The following is a 20,676-nucleotide window of genomic DNA, read 5'->3' on the forward strand; positions in this document are numbered from 1 at the left end:
AGCAGTCCACTTACCTGTTGACTACTATGGAACCTTCAATTAACTCCAACATATCCATTTGTTCACAGATGTTTTGAATTTAAACTGATTTTTCCTTCCAAGGTAGAAGCTGTACCATGAGAACATCAGATAATACTTTTCTCAAACCCAAGAAAGAGCCTTTGTTTACATGAACAATACATGACTTGAATCCATTAATTCCCTTTTTTTTAAAGATATGCCTGTTACTATGTACAGAGTAAATAATGCGATAGTGACATTTTTATATTTATCTTTGAAAACTTCATTGAAATCTTACACTTTTGAAGCTAATGAGGTTTGTTTGCTTTGTTTTATTAGAAAAAATACTCAGGCAAGGTCTACAATCATCTGTCAATTATAAATGACTTACAAGAAACTCATGAAGCAATAAAATTAAAAAAATACAAATACAAACTATATCTGAAACACTTCTATTTGGCAATTTTATAACAAATTCAAAAAAGAAACAAAGATTACGGATTACTTTATAGGTACAGAAAAAGCAGTAGGTGAAGTGCTCAAGCAAAAAAAAATAAAACCAAAACACTGCATTTTTTCAAAAATAAAGTCACATCACTACAGATTTTATGAATAATACCCTTATTAAACAACCATTCCAGAACATCTTATATTAGTGGTGCTTTTAATCTGCACTTTATTTCGTTTGATAAGATTTTTTTTTTGTGTGTATATAAGTAACATTTTTAACCCACTGGAGCTAAGCAAGGCTCTCGTGTCAGTACCAATGCAGAATGCATTTGTATTATATTAGGATATGCTCACTTCTGCAACCAAAGGGTTACTTTAAGTTTTATTCTATTTAATAAAAATTTAGTGTAAAAACTGCTGGTTATTAGTTTCACTGTAGTAAATTCCTCCCCAACAAGGAGGACTAACTCTGCAGTTTGACTGCATATATCCATACAAATTTTACATATTAGTTCCTTCCAATAGTAAGGAAAAAACTAATTTTGTGTTTACTATTAGAAAGGAGCGCCATGAATTAACTATGGGTACTATTCATCCCTCTAAGATTTCTGGGAAGGATGTTCAATGTATTTTTGTTCTTACAACAGATATTAACAGTAGTATATAGTCCCTTAGGTATGTAAAAGAAGGGTTTTTTTATTGTTAAGGAAGGTGCTTTTTTAAAACAATTCTTCTGGCAGCACTAGTGAATTACAATATCCTTCAATATTATTTCTACCATAATATATACATTTTAACTTTCATGCCTCTAGAAAAACATCTACAGTACATTTCATAATATAAAAATATATTACAAATCTGCTGAAATATTTACAAGCAATGTCCTATTATCTATATGCAACATTTTTGTCTCCATACAAAGACTAAACAGGTTAGACGCATCTCTATTTGTCAGTTAAAAAAAATCCATGGCTTCTTGCTTATTAAGCAAGAAAATGATTTTACTTTCCTTTTCAAAGCCAACTTTGGTGCATAAAGGATTGAATTTCTAGATTATTTTTTTTTCAAAAATACCATTTTCTTTACATCTAGAAAACATCAGGCCAAATAAAAAAAGTATACTTTACAAGTGAACGGGGATCCTAAAGGGCCAAAAAAGTAAAACAAAACACCAATAACACTAACTGCTTAAGTAGAGGTTTTTCAAAACCCGTCCATTGATACGGATCACATAAAAGCAGATCTTAACATACTATACTACTCCTGAAAAGGGGGTCAGACATACTGCAACACTCTTAACATCTTTAAACCGTACTATATGTATTCATAGTTGATTGGAAAAGACAAGCATTCCATCAACATTCGTTTAAATATTATAATCCAACATATTTTAGGGATCTGCAAAAGGACACGAGATTACAAATGACAAATGATTACTATCCACCATACTCAAAGGGCAACAGGATAATCCCTCGGTAGCTGTTTATTGTCTGGCGTGTGTTATATTTAGTTAACATTGACAAGAAGCCTAATAGCTTGTTGACAGTTCTCCTGGGAATTGTGAGTAAATGGTGATGGTTACTTTTTCTTTTCATCAAATATAAACTACTGTATTCACTAAAGAAAAAAGCAGCTTAAAGAAGCAAGCATGCAAAGCCTTTCAGTTGTTCCACTAAGTTGCCAGAAGAGTGTTTGCTCAGTCTCCCACTGTACCATTCCATGAAAATGTGGATATACAGTAATATATTAATATATTCCACGGAAGCATCAACTTCATTCACAGAATGTTTACACTAAGCATAAATATTTATCTAAGAAAAAGAAAAAAAAAAAGGATGGGATTTGACTAATGTGCAACTTTATTTCTAAATCCATTGTCAGTGACTAAGACTGCAGGTGTCCCCACTTGCTTGGTTTTTACCTCTTCAACCTCTTCTGGGGCATTGTTCTGTAAAAGAAGATAGTACAGTTTTACATAAAGACCCTGAAAGTCAGCCAGAATACACTATGAAATCATGACTGTATAGAATCTAGTTTAATTTTATTAAAACTGAAAGCCATTTTAGATGATCCCATATTAGCATACACTTCAGATAATTCAAATTTGCCGTTGGAGTCATCATTTTAGCGTGACATTAATAGCTGTCACTGAATTTCTTTAACCACTTTTTCCCCTTGCAAAATTTTAATCTTCAACTTTCTTTGACCTCCCACAGTTCACCCCAAAGCTCTTCTTAATTATACACTGCTCTGTACTGTTAAAAGTCTAGTGCAGTATCATGTGATAGGACTTTAATTTTATTTGGGAGAGAGAGAAAGGGTTGCTCATTTTTCTCCAAAGACTTAATCCCAAAGATTACATTTTTATTTTGAAAGGTTATTTTTTTTTCCTTTTCAAATCAAACTAATCTATCAAGTTCTGCAAAAGTAAACAATACAAAAATTAACACCTAAATCAGATTATAAAAGTCACTGTGTTAAGCAGTTTTAAAAGACACAATCCAATTTCCTCATACCATTTTTATGATTTATGATTAACATCAGTTGTTCATATACTAAAGTATTTTAAACACTTGTATTTGCAAAGATAGCAGATACAGTATGATGATTTATTTTCATATTGTAAACCAAGGTTTCATTAATTTGATTAGTGAAATACACTGAATATTAAAGGTGAACTGAAAGGCTTATCATATACTGAGACCTCAGATTAGTGTTCTAGTTACTCCTTTAGACCATCCTAGGTCACTGGATATTAAAGAAGAAACACAGGAACATCGAACTTCTGTTACGGCAGAAAAAACTCTTTTTTTCTGACCCATTTTCATGAATTTTTAATAGAAACCCATAAATATGTATCTCTGGATGTTCAAAAACTTTAGAGTGAATTAAGCATTTCAGATTACCTTTAAGAACTGTACACACACAGAACTGTGGGTACTGACAATTATGTGAGCGCACTAATAAAGGTGGGTGGGTGGGGAAATCAGGGAATTATTAGAAACAACATGTATTAGAAGCCAATCTGAAGTCCTAAAAACACAAATGTGAATGCAGCTTAAAGACAAGTGACGTACTGTCCCCTTCTGTCCCCCTCTATAGAATCTTGTATTAAAAAATAACAGTACTTGGATACAAGTACAGATTTCAAGGTAATACTGCATGTATTACAGTTGAATATAAAATATGTAAAGATAAATTTGGACTTTAAAAAAATTGGTATACAAACCAGTATGTGATCTTAACAGAAGTGATCTTTCAGGATTCCACTGTATGTACCTCCTTTACTAGAATTTCTGTACACCAAGCACAAAAAAGTAAAATACACTTGGTAAATACACACATTCCCCGTTTCTCAGTAACTAGAGTTCAGTTCAAGTAGTAAAGTAATTCTGAAACAACTTAAGACCTCAGAACTTAACTCCTGGACGCTGACAGGATTGAGGCTCCCTGGTCTAGTGTATAATGTATTAGCAATCCTGATATTCCAACGTCAAAAAGTTAAGTGAGGCTTAAGACTATATTTAAGAGATTCAAAATTAGGACGTTACCTGTATATGTTCGGGTCCAGAAGCAAGGCAGTATCTTTTGGTAGTTTTGATAAATGAACTACTTTAGTTTTTAACTGATGTCGCTCACTTTCATTTACCCACACATCAGGCAGACTATGAATAAATAAATAAAATAAAAATATTCAAAAAAGATCAACTGTTTTTCTTACCATAAAATTATGCGGTAAACTAGTACATATGATTTTTTTAAAGTAATCTTCACATTTCACTGGTTAAAAAGCATTTGCACTGGCCTGAGGAAAAGACAGCCAGTCTTTACACAATGAACTTCAAAGTTTTTCCAAGTTCTCAGTGTGAAAAAGATACTAAACAGAACTTAGATTATTCCAGAAGGATACTAAACCAAACATACAATGATAATGGCACTACACTCTCCAATTTAATGTGAAAATGAATAGCAGGAAAAAACCCAGTTCTTTGAAAACACTTTATTTTACTGGGCATAAATACTTGGATGTTGTCAAAAAGTAAAGGCCAGGATATACTGCAGGCGCTGAGCTTCAAGTTACACTAATTTGCTTGCTCCAAGTTCAAAGCTTTCAATGTCAATATGCTCCAACTCTGCCAAAGTTAATAGTTTGATTATATTCTGAGGAAATCCAGGCAATCACCACAAAATATTCTGGCTATGTAACAGTTCCCATTGTGAGATGGAATAAAACTTGGTCTTCACACAATAAAAATAATTGTTCTTTCAGTGTCACTTGCAGTGAAACTTGGGGAAGAGAGAGGCAGATAACACACAATTGAGCTATGTTCTGTACTTTAATTCTTTGAAACCAAACATGCCTACTTCAGAGTGGCTTTATTGCATTATTGCTTCTTTTACTGAAAGTACATTGTGTTTTTAAGGCCTTGCTGAGGTTTTCAGGTGACACATTGTTAAGAGAGGTACTGGGCTTGCATAGGTTATCAGTATCTTACTTCCCTGTCTCCTTCCTAAAAGTCAGCAATGACCAAGGCCATGCAGAAAACACAAGTGATCCATTTTGCTTCCACTACTGGAAAACATAGAAAAAAACCCACACCCACCCAAAAAAAAGCATAAAAAACCAACCCAAAACCCAACAACCTCCTGAAATCCCACATAAAATCTGGGAGATTTTTGTTGGGTTTTTTTGCATGTGTGGGTTTTGTTTGTTTGGAGGCTGGGGGGGTGGGGGAGTGGTGGGAATGGTGCTTGTTTTGTTTTTGTTTGGGGTTTTTTGTTGGTGGTTGGGGTTTTTTTTGTGTACATGACACAAGAGTCAAAAAGTAATTTCAGGTTAGGGAAAAAAGTTTAAGTTTGTAGCTGAGAATTCTAACATTCTGAAACAAAATTCAAATCGAGCAACCCAACATTTAAGACTATTTAAATGAAACAGTTCCTTCCTTGACCAACACTATATAACACTATATGCAATTTTAGAGACTTTTGCAAATTATTAAACTGAATCTCGATTTTTCAGCAATAAAAGTTAGCTGCAATTCAAAATCAAATTTTTGGGTAATCCATCCAAAAATTGAAATGAAACTGAAAACTTTTATCCTGGTAGGAAAAGGAGTTACTCCAATAATACCTTTCCCTTTTCAGATGAAGATGGAAGAAAAAAGAAAAAAAATGGAGGGGACGACACCAAAACACTCAGGAGGCAATATGCTAAGGTTTAATACGGATCATGACAGGTGAAAAACAATAAGACTTTTTTTTTTTTAAAGTCAAAATCAGGTTTTTGACAAATAACATTTGAAAGACATTTTTAGTAGAAGCTATATGCTGAAGATGCAGAACACCACAAACAGCAAATAAGAAAACTTTTCACATGCAAAGACTATTTGAAATATACATAAAGACAACTAATTAAGCTAAGTAGTACTGGCACAAAGAATAAATTCCTGCTCTAATTTAAAAGTTATTTCCCTCTTGTAGAGGAAATGGCTTAAAGACTGGTATTCACTTTTCCTGAAAAATTACTTAATGTACAGATAACCTGAGCAGTTAAACAGTTTCACAAAATGACTCAGCACAGAAAAAGTTAAAATTATGACTAGGTCCATCTGAAAGACTGATGAACAGCTCAGCAGAACAGAAAGTAATCACCATGACTGCATTCAACTCTTCTGAAGCGCGAGTACGTTCACTGCATAAGACTGATGACATGATACCTTGCATTTGCTGTTCTTAACTGCAATAACTGATGGAATTGAATCTACTGAATACTCAATAATTCAAAACTATGTAACTCAGTGCAGGAAATATACCCTCTACCTAACCCAATCAAGATGCAAGAAATACATCAATATAAAATACATTATTCCTTTGACCTGACTGACCAAATCACATTCTGTCAGGGATGTCTTAACATTACTGAATAACTTGTCTTCTCTGATGCAGAGATTCTAATATTGTATTCATCTGCATGATCAAAAAAACTCATTCAACTCTGTATAAAGGACAAAAAGTACTCTGTATGTTCCCAGTGTTTTATGTTTTTAGTGTTTTTTATCTTAAAATGCAATTAACTATCTTTACCTATAATATTTTAGTAACTTCAGAATGCTGTTACATGAAGTATTACCAGCTGTCCTAAAAAAATCCCAAAACCCTACACATTTTACTAGAATATTTCAGTTATCTTCTTGCAAGTTGAATTGAAACTTGCAGTCTACAAGTGCTGCAGTGAACAGCAAAAGTTACAGACACTTTAAAATTGCATCAAAATGCCAAAGATAAACAGCAGCCTTAGCCCTCTGCAAATAAAAGTTATAATAGATTCACACTGCCAAGTTCACATTACTGTAAATGAATAATTTGGGACACTACAAAACTAAGTAATTTAAACCACTTGACCAAAGCCAAGGTAAATTTCTGTTATGTTAAGGCTTTTCATCACTGTCCCACACAGCCACTTAAAAACAGCACTGAATCTGAACGATCTCCTTGTTGTAAAAGCTTCAGAAGAAAGAGATGGTATCTTAGCTATTTCAAAGTAGTAGAAAAATGATTTCTGAAGTACACTTACTACTCCATAAGTCCCAAGCCTACCTGAGGGCAGTGCCTTCATCCTGCATTGCACAGAAGGAACAAGGCAGAACTTCGAAAAACCAGGAGAAAAAAAGCAGCCAAACATGCTGAAAGTGTATTCTAAGCTTCAGTGGGAGAGCCCAAAGAAGCAGCAACATGGGATGGGTACCTTAAAGGGACCAGCTGTAGCTGTTACACTGTTAAAATTGTGGCACCTAAGCAAAGATTCTTGTAGTTCTACTGTTACACTGATGACGGTACATTTTTCAGTACCTGAAAGTATTTCAGGATCATGATGAAACAGTGGGTAAAACAAAGCTGTCTTAGTGACAAATTTCTGTATATATACAGCTGGCAAAACCAACCTGAACATCAATAACAGAGAACCTTGTTATTAATACCCATTCTGAGAAAATGCATTAAAAATACATCTTCAGATTTACCTGAACTGGTATCAGAGTCTAAAGACTTGAAAGCTAAAGTAAAAAAAAAAAAAATCAAAGCACTGCTTATTGTTTTTTAAAATTCTACATTACTCTTTAAAATGCATTTTTAAAAATATGAACTTTAATTTAAATATTCAAAGGCATAACATAATTTAGTGACAGCTCGTTTACCCCACTGTAAATCCTTCCCCATTTAAATCCTGTATCACTAGCAACATACTCACATGTCCTCTGGCGTCCAATGAAGCAAGAGTTTTATTTTTCCAGAATCTTCTTTTCTTTTAGCTATTACCTGATAATAATTACATAAATCATAATTAAAACCAACTCTGCAGATCTTTTGCTCAAATATTGTTGTTCTTCATGTTCAACTGAACATTCATAAAAAGCAAACTTTTTTACTCTCTGAAATGGTGTATTAACTCTAGATATAGTAGAATGTACGTATCACTACTCAAGCCATTCTTGGCAAGGCTTAACATTTTCCTGTAATATTTTTCTACTGAGTGGTCCCTGGGAAAAAAAAAAAATACATCCTGTAAGTAGTCAGCTTTCCTTTTAAATAATACAAATTTTTAAGCAGCTACTTCAAAAGCTTTGAAGAACATACTCTCCTCTACAGATATGCTCATGTTGTTCCACAACATATCTACAGAAGATGCAAGAACTGATGCAGCTTATAGTTTAATTATAACATGGCATAAGAATAAATTCTCTGACAAATATTTTGACATCTTGACACATCATACATATAACTTCCTAGGCAACCTTTACTCATTCCTCTTCAATACCTAAACAACACACTGAATGACACAACAGCAAAGGCTGCTTGGAAGAACTCACAGGTTTACAGAGATTGTTTAATGCGTACATACCAGTGACCCTTAACACTACTAGTGAGCATACTTGATACATCGTTGTATGAATGACAAATCAAATGACGTGTCAAAGACATGTCAGCAATAGGTAAGAGTTTAAACAGAACACAGGTGCTCCACTGCTAAGGTCCCAGACAAAAAGTGAGAAGTCCCTTATAGTTTCTCATACTAGCTCACAGTAGACCAGCACATAAGACACTCTCACAGAGAATGAAGTCTAACTTCAGGGTCCTACACATAAAGACTCCTGCCTTTAACAAAGATAAAGTTAGAAATACACACAGAGGAAGTATAAAAAAAGAAATCTGTTCATTCTGGCACAAATATATTCTTTAACACTGGCATTCAAAAGGTATCATAAAGATTTACAGTACCTGGAAAAACAGGGAAAAGCTGTTTGCTTCCTCTTCTACTGATTTACCCTCAACCTCTTTACTACATGTTAGAATACTTCATACAAATTTTCCTATTTGCTTCAAACACCAACTCCCCCACCTTCTGTGCATATGAGCATAAAATGGTAATTAAATCTTTGAAAGATTCTATACACAGCCACTGCAGATACTGTAAACTCCAAAAAGTTTACTAGAGAACCTCTGAAGCACAGAAATACCAAATGGTGGCAAGCATTCTTTATGAAAAAGACTAATTAAAATGTAGCATTCAGAACTTAAATACTGAAGTCCATAATCTGCATCAGCCAAAGCAACTTCCCACAACTGAGTATCACGGTAAAGTATACTTAGTCATGACATTTCAAAGAATTCACAAACTTGTTTAAAGTTTTATTTTTACAACTACGCAATGATCCTCTAAGCAAAAATGATGCAGAGAGATGCATCCATGGATTAAATCGCCAGATTATTAATACAGATATGTTTGAGATACCTGAAGGTATCGTATCAATATGCTTGTAGATGAGAACTGGGTTTGCACAGCAAGGTTTTGAGAAGCTGCTAGAAGCCTCCCCTATGTCCAACAGAGCCAGTGCCAGCTGGCTCCAAGATGGTCAAAGCCAAGCCCATCAGCAATGGTGGTAGCACCTCTGGGATAACATATTTAAGGAGGAGGAAAATTTGCTGTACAAGAGTAGCTGGGAAAGAGGAGTTAGAATCTGTGAAAGCAACAACCCTGCAGACACCAAGGTCAGTGAAGAAAGGAGAAGGTGCTCCCGGCACCAGAGCAAAGATTCCCCTGCAGCCCGTGAAGACCATGGTGAAGCAGGCGGTCCTGACGGGGGACCCACGCTGGAGCAGTCTGTTCCTGAAGGACTGCACCCCATGGAAGGGGCCCACGCTGGAGCAGTTTGTGAAGAACTACAGTTCTACAGTTCAGTGGAGAAGTTCACGGAGAACTGTCTCACTCTCCCGTGAAGAGGGTCCCCACACTGAAGCAGGGGAAAACTATCAGGAGGAAGGAGCAGAAGAGACTATGTGTGATGAACTGATGGCAACCCCCATTCCCTGTCCCCTTACACTGCTCAGAGGGACAGGACGTAGAGAAATTGAGAGTGAAGCTGAGCCCAGAAAGGAGGAAGGGGTGGGGGGAAGTTTTTTTAATATTTAGTTTTATTTCTCAGTACCCTACTCTGATTTGATTGGCAATAAATTAAGCTCCCTGAGTTGAGCCCGTTTTGCCTGTGGCAGTAATTGGCAAGTGATCTCTCCCTGTCCTAATCTCAACCCATGAGCCTTTAGTTATATTTTCTGTCCTGTCCAGCTAAGGAGGTGAATGATAGAGCAGCTTGGTGGTCACCTGGCATTCAGTCAAGGTCAACCCACCGCAGTGATAGTGAGGTTTTTAAAACAAACAAACAAACAAAAAAACCCCAAAACTCAAAACCACACAACAAAAAACCTGAAGTCTTACACTAGAAGGTTTTAAACCAAGTTGTCATATGGTATGGAAAAGGCCATCCAATGGCCTAAGATTAGAGAAGCAATAAACAAAGTACAGTAACACACCGTTCAGTTCTTCCAAAAGGAGAAAGTTCCCATCAGCTAGCCCCAGTTTTAGGACCTCTCCTATATATGTGAATATATATTCACAATTCATCTGGAAATGGGATTGGAAGGCAGAATGAAAAAATCTGCTTTGCTGTCTGGCAATTCAAGATAAACTGAAGGAATGATCCCTGCAAGAACTGCAATAGGATGTTGTAGTGCAACACTGTAGATAATTGACAGTAAAAAAATCCTTTTTTTATTAATTTTTGCCAATTAGACAAAGTTTAATTGACTCTTGAATTAAAGTTTACTATAAGGCTCTTAAATTTGGGCATGCAAAACATTGCTAAGACTTTTCCTCATAAGTTTCAAACCATACCCACACCAGGATACATCCTTTTACTGAATTTGGAGCAGGGATGAAAACCTTTTTAAACAAAGATTTCTAAAGCACTCCTCCAATCCCTTCCAATTTGTAAGTTTTAGCCTTTGCCCAGAACCCAGCTGCTGCTTCTGCAAACTCAATTTCTTTGCTGCAGGCTGGAACACCTGAGCCTGGAACCATATAAAGTTAAGTCAAAGGTCAATTTACAGTGCAAATAAAACTCAGTTCTCACCAGCCTTCCCATTCAAAACCATACATTTTCTTGTACAGTCCAGTTCATTCTCAAATTAACCTACAAGTGTTAAGGAGATGCATAGGCTCTCTCATGTAATGCAAGCATCAAGGATATCACATACTCAAAAATTTGTGACATTTTAAAATGTTACAATATCGACACAGTAAACTAGTTACAACCAAATCACAAGGAAGAAGTTAGTCACCACAAACTGCTCTTCATCCTATCTAAATCTTGAAGAACAGAAACTAGGAAACCATACAAAATACACAAGTCACAGACGCTTATTACATATAAGTACTGGTTAAAGCTGAAGTTGCTGTCCCTCTATCACACGATCAATAGCACTGCTTCTACAGCAATTTACAGTATAAGATATGGTGATTCCAGAACCTCATAGAGCTCTGTGAGAGCCACCCAACATCACCTGCATTCTCCGAGGGGGGGGGGGTGGGGGGGTGGGGGTAAAAAAGTATGACATTAACAATTCCTCATTTTCAAGAATATGCAGTAAAAAATTTAAGACTCTCTTGTCTCACCATCACCACACTGAGAAGAGATATTTATAAAAAATAAAATAACGAAATACTGATGTGTAAAAGAGATTTGGGGTACAAAATTTAGGGCAATTCAGGTAGACCTGAATTATACCGCTACAGCTACCACCGACCTTATTCTAGAGCCCTCGTAACACCTTCAAGCAGTCAGTGCTAAACTCAGGGCTTGAACCAGCTCTCTCACACATGCAGAAGTTTAATAGAAAGAGAAAGTAAATTTTAGCAGTGGAAAATAAAATCAGAATTTTTCATAACAAAGAAGTTAAACATATATAATACAAGTAAGGTATTAAAGTTATGGCTAGGATGCTTTTGCACAGATACACTTGCATCCAATGTGCATTTTGCAGATTTCTTGCCCGTACCATTGGCTTATCTTGTCTCAACTAAATAATCAATACTCAAAATCTGAGCAATTCACTTGTTTTTGACTGGGATGAAAGATCCTCTCTCCATATATGGAACAAGTCAATTTTTATTTAATATTAAAAAGCAGTATTTTAGCTTTCTGTCAGGAGACAAAAGAAATATGGCATCTATTGCTTTTTCCCAATGTATTTTGAAATGGTCAATTTAAAAAAGTTTTTATAAAAAGGTGAAAAAAACCATGCAGTTTTATCACAATAGTGCAATGAAAATTTGACCACATACTAGGCAGGCTCGAGTCAGAAACACAGCTATGATGCAGACAAATCGAAAATTGCAAAAATTTTGCGGAAAAGCAACTTAAAAATATTATTTGCTATTTTGACACTAGTAATCAGAGTTTTATGGTCAAGTCTGCAAAAGTTTAAAATGACATGGAGGAAATCTAGCATATCTGCAGTAACGGTGCTCTGAAGACTTAAAATGGTTGTGCAAGGAACGTAAGTCCACTTAAGTTTTTAATTTTAAAATATCATTCAGCCAGTAGATGTATGCTCAGTAAAGCTTTGTTTGAAAAATCTCTTACTACGTTCTTTACATTTCATGCACTGTCCCGGGAAAAAAAAAAATAAATAAGGGTGGCTAGGGGGTGGAAATCAATTTGAATTTCTCTGTGAAGGAAATGTGCATCAAACTTGTCTCAAATCAGAAATGGAGTTCTGCTGACCTCTTCTGGAAAAGAAAAAAATGTCACCCTTTAAATTGGTATGCATCATCTTACTTTTATTCACTCACCATGTTTCAGAGTTTTAGGATTTCAAAATCACATGTAACTAGTATTAATATGTGATCAGTAAACTGAAGTATCTAAAAGCTAAAACCAGTGAAGAACAGTTTAGTATTCAAATATATTAGAGAATTAATTCTAGCCATTTCAAAGAGCTGAAGGTGGGAGAGGGGGCCACAGAGGACAGAGTAATCTATAAGCTGGATTTTTTAATCAGTGTAATGTCTACTATTCTTTGGGTTAAATGGAAAAGTTTGACTTTTTCCATCTGAAAATTCAGAGAATCGAAGTACCAAGAATTTGACTCCAATTACAAAAAAAACCCAAACTGGGCAGAAAAAAATTATAATGAAGTAAAAGGTAAACTCTGGATGGCAAAAAACATTTCTTCAAAAAGGCTTTATTGACAACTTCATTCTACAGCTTTCCATATCTATAATTAAAAAGGATGGGTTTAAAAAATATACATGTACATTAAAAAAAGGAGCGCCTTTCCGTAGCAGATGAAAGCTATGTATAGTGACTGCTCAGAAATTCTTCGCATTAGTGATTTTTCACTACAATATCCATCCTGTAAAATGCTGCATTGTGCTGACACTATTCTTATGCTGCATTAAAAAAAAAACCCTACATCATTTATGCGAGTTTTCAGACAGCAAGGCTGTGTTCATGTTTTTCACCTTTTAAATTAATGCCCCTGATAATTACGCATTTTTTCTTCACCTGAAGGTGGACCACACAAACTGTATTATTAGGCTATTTAGCCAGTCACCATTCAAACTCAACGTCCTAATGCTTATAAGTTACGCAAAATGTGTTTGCATCTGAGGTGACCATGAGCTAACAGTGTACATCCACAAGACTGCTTCTATTCTACCTTTTCTTTTTAAAGCAGATTTTAGGCTGAGTGTCTTCAATATAGCTGATGTCCAGCACAAGCCCACACAACATCAGCAGCACACTAAAATAGGGTAGCAGTATAAGGCTGGAATCTTAGAACAGTTATCCCATTGGTACAACATTTCCCACAGCTGAGGTCTTAGCAATTTCAGATCTAATCAACCCCCTACCATCTCAAGTGACACATGCATGGATGAGCTAAAAGGATTTTCACCACTTCCTCCAAGTTAGTTCGAAGCAGTTTTAGAGCACATTCCTCACTAATTCCATCTCCTTATAAATTATTCCAATAGCCAGAGGTGAACTTCCACAACCGAGCAGTCTGTCTGGATAACCTTTCAGATTAAAAGCAAGCTGTGAATTGGAAGAGAATCTGCTTTTCTCACAGTACTGTGAAATCCACATTGGCCAGGAAAACTAGAATGAGATTTAAATACAGTAACAGCTAAATCACCTGCAAATCTTCACTGCTCAACTGAGCTGGTGCTCAAGGCACACAAATTTCAGGAGTAATCATCTGAGAAAAATTTCTAATACATGCCACAGATTGTTTATAAACAATCATCAGTCTTGGAGAAAAGGACAAAGTAAGTTTCATGCATATAAAATTATCTTTTATTTATGGAAAGAGACTTGACAGTTCAATAGGTTGAATCATGTGTTAAGGTTAAGCCACAACTAAAGACACAGCAGTCAGCATTCCTTCCTCGGACTGCAGTCCATCTTGCCCTAGTCTGCCAATTTACAAAGTGTGTTTCTCTGTGTCCACCCCATTTTGTCCCATCTCACAATTCTTTTCTTCAGATAAATCTCTACCTGTTCTGTGCCCGTATCGACCAATTCAGTCCAGGAAACCTGAGGTTACATAGCTTTTTGAACTTTCAACCCCTATACCTCAATTCAGTATTTTTTTCCTCCGTTTTTAACTTTCCTAAATTAATACAGATGTCTATCCTATCCAAACACAAATGAAATTAACAAAATAGGATATGGAAACAGGACTAAAGGACAGTTCCCCACCTGGTCCTTGCCCCCTAGCAATTCACTGATATTTTGGTGGCAAGTTTATTAAAACAAAAAGAATAAAAGGGGAACAACAATAGATTTATTCAGGATTCTATCTTTTAATCTGAAAAAAGGAATACACGTAGATTTCAGATCAACATCTTTAAATACTCAATTATACAATTACCCTCGAAAATATTCCTGTGATAAATTAGCACTGTCACTCATGACTATGGAAATGCCATCTGAATTGCATTCTTATTTAGAAGACATAACCAAATGCTTCTGCAACATTATTTACTGTTAGCTATTTCCCCAAGTGTATCAGACAGGAAACATTGCAAACTACTCAATTTGTGAGCTAGAAAAACTACTAACACTACCTTTAAAAAGTTAATGTACTAATAGAAATACCAACAATGTAAAATACGCCGTTAGTTATTTCTGGTTAAACACCTACAGCAGTTAAGAGGAAAAATAAATCTTTCTGGAGTATTAGATTTTTCAGATGCATAGGTAAACAAACAAAATGCGTCATATACATATATATATATATATATACTTACAGTACTATGAAATACAACACTGTGGCCTTTTCCTAAACTTTCTATATGTGCCGAGAGGTTAAAGCAGATTGCTCGATGTCTTATAGCATCCAGTGTTTGCGCATCAAAGAAGTCATGAGGTCTTGCTAGAAAAAAAAAGGAAAAGAGATCCTTAGGTGTTCAAACATTGAAATACTCAAACACATTCAGACATATAAAGAAGTCTGAAGTGTCATTAGTAAATCATTTATCATTATGGCAGTAGCATCACCTTGTCAAAGAGTTGTAAACATTAATTTAACTGAGAGGAAAAAATGGCTCCAAGAGGGGCACAATTCATTTAAGTTTGGTCAAAACATACTCCTTGTAGATCAAACAGCTATTCTGACAAACTCAATTACACTCACTTTTTTTTAAAGTTTCAGGTGAATTCTATTATTTCTTAATTTTGAAAATTAAGAATTCATTAATTTTGCTGAGTACCTCTGGGAACGTTCATTGCTATTATCTCTTATTAAAAAAAGGGAAGGAAAGAAGTCCCAGTACAAATAAACTAAACCCAAAACTCATTAATTCACGTGAATTCTAATTTAATGTGAAAACAGCACAGTTAGATTGTGATGTTTATGGAAACCTAAATGGCCAAGTCACTCTTACAGCAATCAGTAATTCCAGTATTACTGCTGTGACTTTGTAAAAAATATTATTAAAGTACTTCAAAACATGATCAGGCATACAATCAACATCTTAAAAGCAGAATTATACCTATACCTTATTTCTTAATTTTATTAAAAACAATCTCCTCTGATCTAATTTATAATCAGTAAAAACTCCAGCTATTTTCAGTGAATACTGAGATGCTGCAAAGAGATCAACAATGGCACTGAAAACAAAACTGCTGGGTACTGCAGTGGAACACAAAGCAAAGGATTAAGTAAGAATTACTATGAACATACAGAGAATACTAGCTCATCAAGAATTTTTTCATCTCCAAGGAGTAATAACAATGAACAGTCACATCGCATGAAAAACTCCACACTCACTGCTAGACATGTTTCTTTCTACATACAAGCTGTCATTCCATGTTCTTTGATTATTAGTGAAGAGATTATTTTCTTCTGCCAAGAAGCAGCAACTGCATCACATACTACACCTCAATTTATGACTAAAGTGCAATTAACATTCATCTGGTATTTTTACAAGTAGTCGAAAACCAGCAGGCACTAATAAAGCCCTTTATCCTTTTAGAAAAGGACTTTTACAGTTAAAGTGTTTTTTTAAAAAATTAAATTCAGTAAAAAAATACTGAATTCTGATTTAGAGCATAAAGGTCTATCAATTCTACACTCAGAGTCCTTTAAAAAATAATTGCTACTAGGCACATATCTGTATACTACTAGAAATACTTCACACAATTTTGAAAAATATACCATATAGTACAGCAGTAAAATTATACGAGCAAATAAGCATGAATAGAAGTACTTGTATTTTTTAAGTCTTATATGACAGCAGTAGTTCTCTATATAACACACTGAAATTAAAACTAAGAACAGGAGTTGATATTACATTGTCAACTATCATTCTATACTGTAAAAACTGATTCAAAAGTTCTGTTGTCTTCATTTAAAACAACTTTTATATTCCTTTTCATCAAGGTTATCTATCCATTATTTCAAAACAAACTCCACTTAAAGCTAGTCTTTGCTACACTCCTGGGACTAACTGTAAACTGTAGTTAAGCATTCATCTGTGCATTATGTTCTGTCCTTACTCTATCTCTCAGATACTGCCAAATAGGCAATCATCTCATTGAAATCTTTTCTTGCTCTAAGTGGTAACATAGAACCACAGCTCATGCTGCAGGTGGTCAGTGATGCAAGCATATAAATATTTTATAAATAAATATGAGGGAGGAAGGAAGGGAGGGTGGAAAGGAAAAGATAACCCCAAATGTTTGCTTCTGGTATCATACAGCAAATTTCTCCACGATTTACCACTGGATAACACTAAACAGATGCAAAAGAAAGGGCATAATTTGTCAAAGGCATACAAATAGTTTTATATATCTCCTATTGAGTGTTAATGCTGTACCTTCTGTGTATCTTAAATTTACTTCCTCAGAAGTATTTTCAGAGTAAGGTATCTCCCTTCCTGCATAATACAAGTTCCAAGTACACATCACTTAAGTCAAATAAATTAAAACCTTCATACCAGTAGCCTACTAAATTAATTTCCAAGTGTTACATAACTAACATAGTCTTATCGTCAATTCCATGAACAGAAAGTTTCCTTATCTTGCTTACAGTTCTCCAGTGAACTCTATTACAATGCTTGTTAATAACTACAGTGTCATCCTAGCTATTCAAAAAGCAAGTGACAATATTGTAAATATAATCTTAGGTTCTGCAAAATTCTTTGAGGTAGCTTCAGAATAGCAATACTATGACCTATTTGAGAGATAGATACTTGAAATATGTTTGGCTCTGTACCTCTAAATGACAGACTACATAGAGCAGTGCATGTGTATAATGCTATCCAGAAGAAAAAGAAAGCTGTGACTGTAATCTTGAATTACTCTGCAACGTCAAAGTTTGTATAACAAATCAGTCTCTATATCACCAATAATGTAACCAGCTATATAGGGGGTGTCTATAGTAAAACACGCTTTCATCATAGAAGTACTAATTTCCAAATTTTAAAGAACACATGCTGTCTACAGACAGGAAAAAAGAAATGGAAAACTGTTCAAGAATGGCAAGACATTACCAAAGAATGGGAAAAAAAAAAAAGTACCAAGTAACAGTAAGAATTCTCTACAGTTAAGGTAGAAGATCATGCCCTTGTCATATATAAAGCCACAATAAAGTCTCCTTTTTTTATTTATGCATTAATGTCTGTTAGAAAGGTAGCGTTCAGATATAAAACACAGAGGAAGCAAATTTATTGGTTTGCTGTATTTAAACTATTAAGAATTTATAAGAGGATGCTTCAATAGCAGCATGTATTAGCCATCAATTGCCAATAAATATTCAGTAAGCCACTTACAACTTGCAAAAAATAGCCAAGGACTAACCAAACCATGAGGAGGTACAAAGAACACTACAACAACATTTTCTCACAAGAAAAAATTGTTTTGTGATGCAAAACTGTAAATCACAAATAATCATTTGATGAAAAACTAAACACATTGTACACTATCACATAGCATCTTGCTTTACACCCATTTGTCGTAACTTCTTGTGACCCAGCTTGCAAAGAACCTGGTACTTAACTTCAACACCTCTCCTTTTGGACACTTTTAAAATATCTAAATGTAAGTCTATGTTCCTAGCTTTATACACTCTAGACTGAAAATACTTAATGCTATTATTTTGTTATTGTGGCTTCTTAGATAACGGTTCTTGCCCTTCCCCAACATACAAACTTGCACACTTTAACATTCTTTAACTAAGTAAAACTAAGCTAAAAACCAGAACGATAAGCAAAACTGTATCAGCCCTTTGTCAAGGTCACCTGATCAACAATAATCCACACAAAGTTTTAAAGAAAAGCTACCAATACTTAGCATTATCAGAAAATGCCATCAACTTTGGATCCATTTCTGGGTCGCGTACCCTCTGGAGAAATACATTACAGTAGTCAGTTCCCAACTCAGAGATTATTTCTGCCTTAAGGCAAAACTCTACAGCCAGCACTGCATTTGTCTCAAGAGGCAAGAAGATAAGAAATTGCTCAAGCAGATGTCATTTTTCTTCCTGTGCAAGACTTGATCAAGACAGCAGACCATTCAAGTACCACAGTCTGATCTTTAAGATTCGCATAATATTTACTTCTTACTTTTTTTCTTTGCTATACACTCATTCAACAATTCTGCAGTAAACATCTTAGCAGGTAATTTGAAGTTTTAACTACAAAGCACTGATATAAAACTTTTAAGTCAATAAAGTTCATCAATAACTAATAAAACGCCAATCTAAAAAACTACTTCTGCATATAGTGGGGCAGGGGAGAAGCGGAACTGAATTAAAACACATTAAATCAGCCACCTAACAAAATCAATCTGGAGGTGCGAGCCAAGATGCAACTCGGTAACCTCTGAAAGTGAAAACTTTGAAGTGACCAGTCTTAGACATCTATATTTTGTTTGAGTAATGCAGACAATAAATTGCGATAATCCTTCAGGAACCTGCAACTCTTTCAGTAATCCTCTCTTTCCTAGCATCTAAGATGAAGTAAAGGATACTGCAAAGTGACCACATAACCCTTCATTGATCAGCTTTCCCTTCTCATTTACATAGATTCCTAGATGAAAGGGAAAGCTCTTTGGAAGTCAAATTCTCTTTCCACCTTCTTTGAACGTCAAATCAGTGTCAAAATCAGAGGAGTTCCTGTAATTTACACTTTTAGATATTTAATGATACAAATTGCTCACATATATAAAAAAAAATGAAAGAAAAAAGTCACCGTAACTGAAGTTAACAGTGGCTCTTCCAGCACTGAACTGCACAGCTGTCACTGTGTGCAAGACAGACACAGAAAATAAACTTCTCAGAATCTAGGTGATACTGGTACTGTCCAGGACAGGGTTCTTTGCCTTCAAGGCAGAAACATGGCACATGGGTGGAGTAATTCCCTTAGACCACTACTATGTGTATCCATTGTTGTAGTACTGTTTGAAAAACCTGTAACTACTTCTTCACAGGAACACAGAGATAGATACAGCTAAGTGTTTACCACAGAAGAGTTCTGGAAAAATAAGAATTACTGACCCAACAAAGCAACACAAGTTCTCCAGCACATCATCACTAAACTTGTACCACCACCCAGGAGACAGGACTGAAATAACTGTCTGCTTATGAACACAGCTCCGTTTCTGTGGACAGTATGAGATGTAACAGGCCCAGTGGTTCATAAAAATGGTATCCTGCCCTTCTCTCCAGTACTGCAAGGTTGACTTTACACCACAGGTAAAAATTCATGGAAGTTTTTTCTTCAGCTGTTGACATACCAGCAGGAAAAAAATCTAAATGGGTTTTTACATGTCTCTACTCTAAAACGCAACTGTCCCAGTAACAGTTTAAAATTAGTAAATAATCAGTTCAGTACTGGAAAGTTGCATCCCAAGCAGTTAAAAAACAAAGTTAAATACTTCAATAATTTCCTAGTCTTTTCCAACCATTTCTGTGCGTGACAATCTCTAAATAAATTTGACATGGTTATCACCGATACTAGGACAACTCTGGAATCGCACAACTGGATCAAAACTGACTAGAAAAGGTACTGCATAAGTGATTATTACTTGCTAGAGGAAACAATCCTCACTTTAAATGATACATCACACTTCTCAGCACATTGGTTCATACAAAATTAATGAACGTCAACTAACTGTGCAGAAAAAGATTTTAAAACCCCAGCAAGTCACATCTGCCCAGAATTAGATCTTGGTTATGCTCATAAAACTATCATTAAGCTAATGAAATGTTGTGCTTGAAAGAGAGCTTATATAATATGCATTTATCTCTAATTTCTATGAATCCGCAGTCTCTGTTTGCAGTACTGAACTTCAGATCTCATCACTAAACAGAAAGTTTTCCAATAGT

General features: G+C 35.1%; 1 protein-coding gene across 2 annotated transcripts in view; it reads right to left on the reverse strand.

Moving 5' to 3' along the window:
- Positions 1 to 312: 312 nt before the first annotated feature.
- AEBP2 (AE binding protein 2) overlaps positions 313 to 20,676 on the reverse strand; it is a 51,939-nt gene continuing 31,575 nt past the window's right edge. The window contains exons 5-9 of one of the 2 annotated variants that reach the window (XM_055711743.1): positions 15,098 to 15,222; positions 7,697 to 7,764; positions 4,002 to 4,115; positions 3,680 to 3,746; positions 313 to 2,398 (exon numbers count right to left, since the gene is read on the reverse strand). In XM_055711743.1, the coding sequence (XP_055567718.1) occupies positions 3,692 to 3,746; positions 4,002 to 4,115; positions 7,697 to 7,764; positions 15,098 to 15,222 (362 nt within the window). In that variant the 3' untranslated portion in view covers positions 313 to 2,398; positions 3,680 to 3,691. The remainder of the gene's footprint in view (positions 2,399 to 3,679; positions 3,747 to 4,001; positions 4,116 to 7,696; positions 7,765 to 15,097; positions 15,223 to 20,676) is intronic. The other variant, XM_055711744.1, reaches the window with a different exon arrangement.

The sequence above is a fragment of the Falco cherrug genome, chromosome 5, assembly GCF_023634085.1.
Source record: "Falco cherrug isolate bFalChe1 chromosome 5, bFalChe1.pri, whole genome shotgun sequence".
NCBI lineage: Eukaryota > Metazoa > Chordata > Aves > Falconiformes > Falconidae > Falco > Falco cherrug.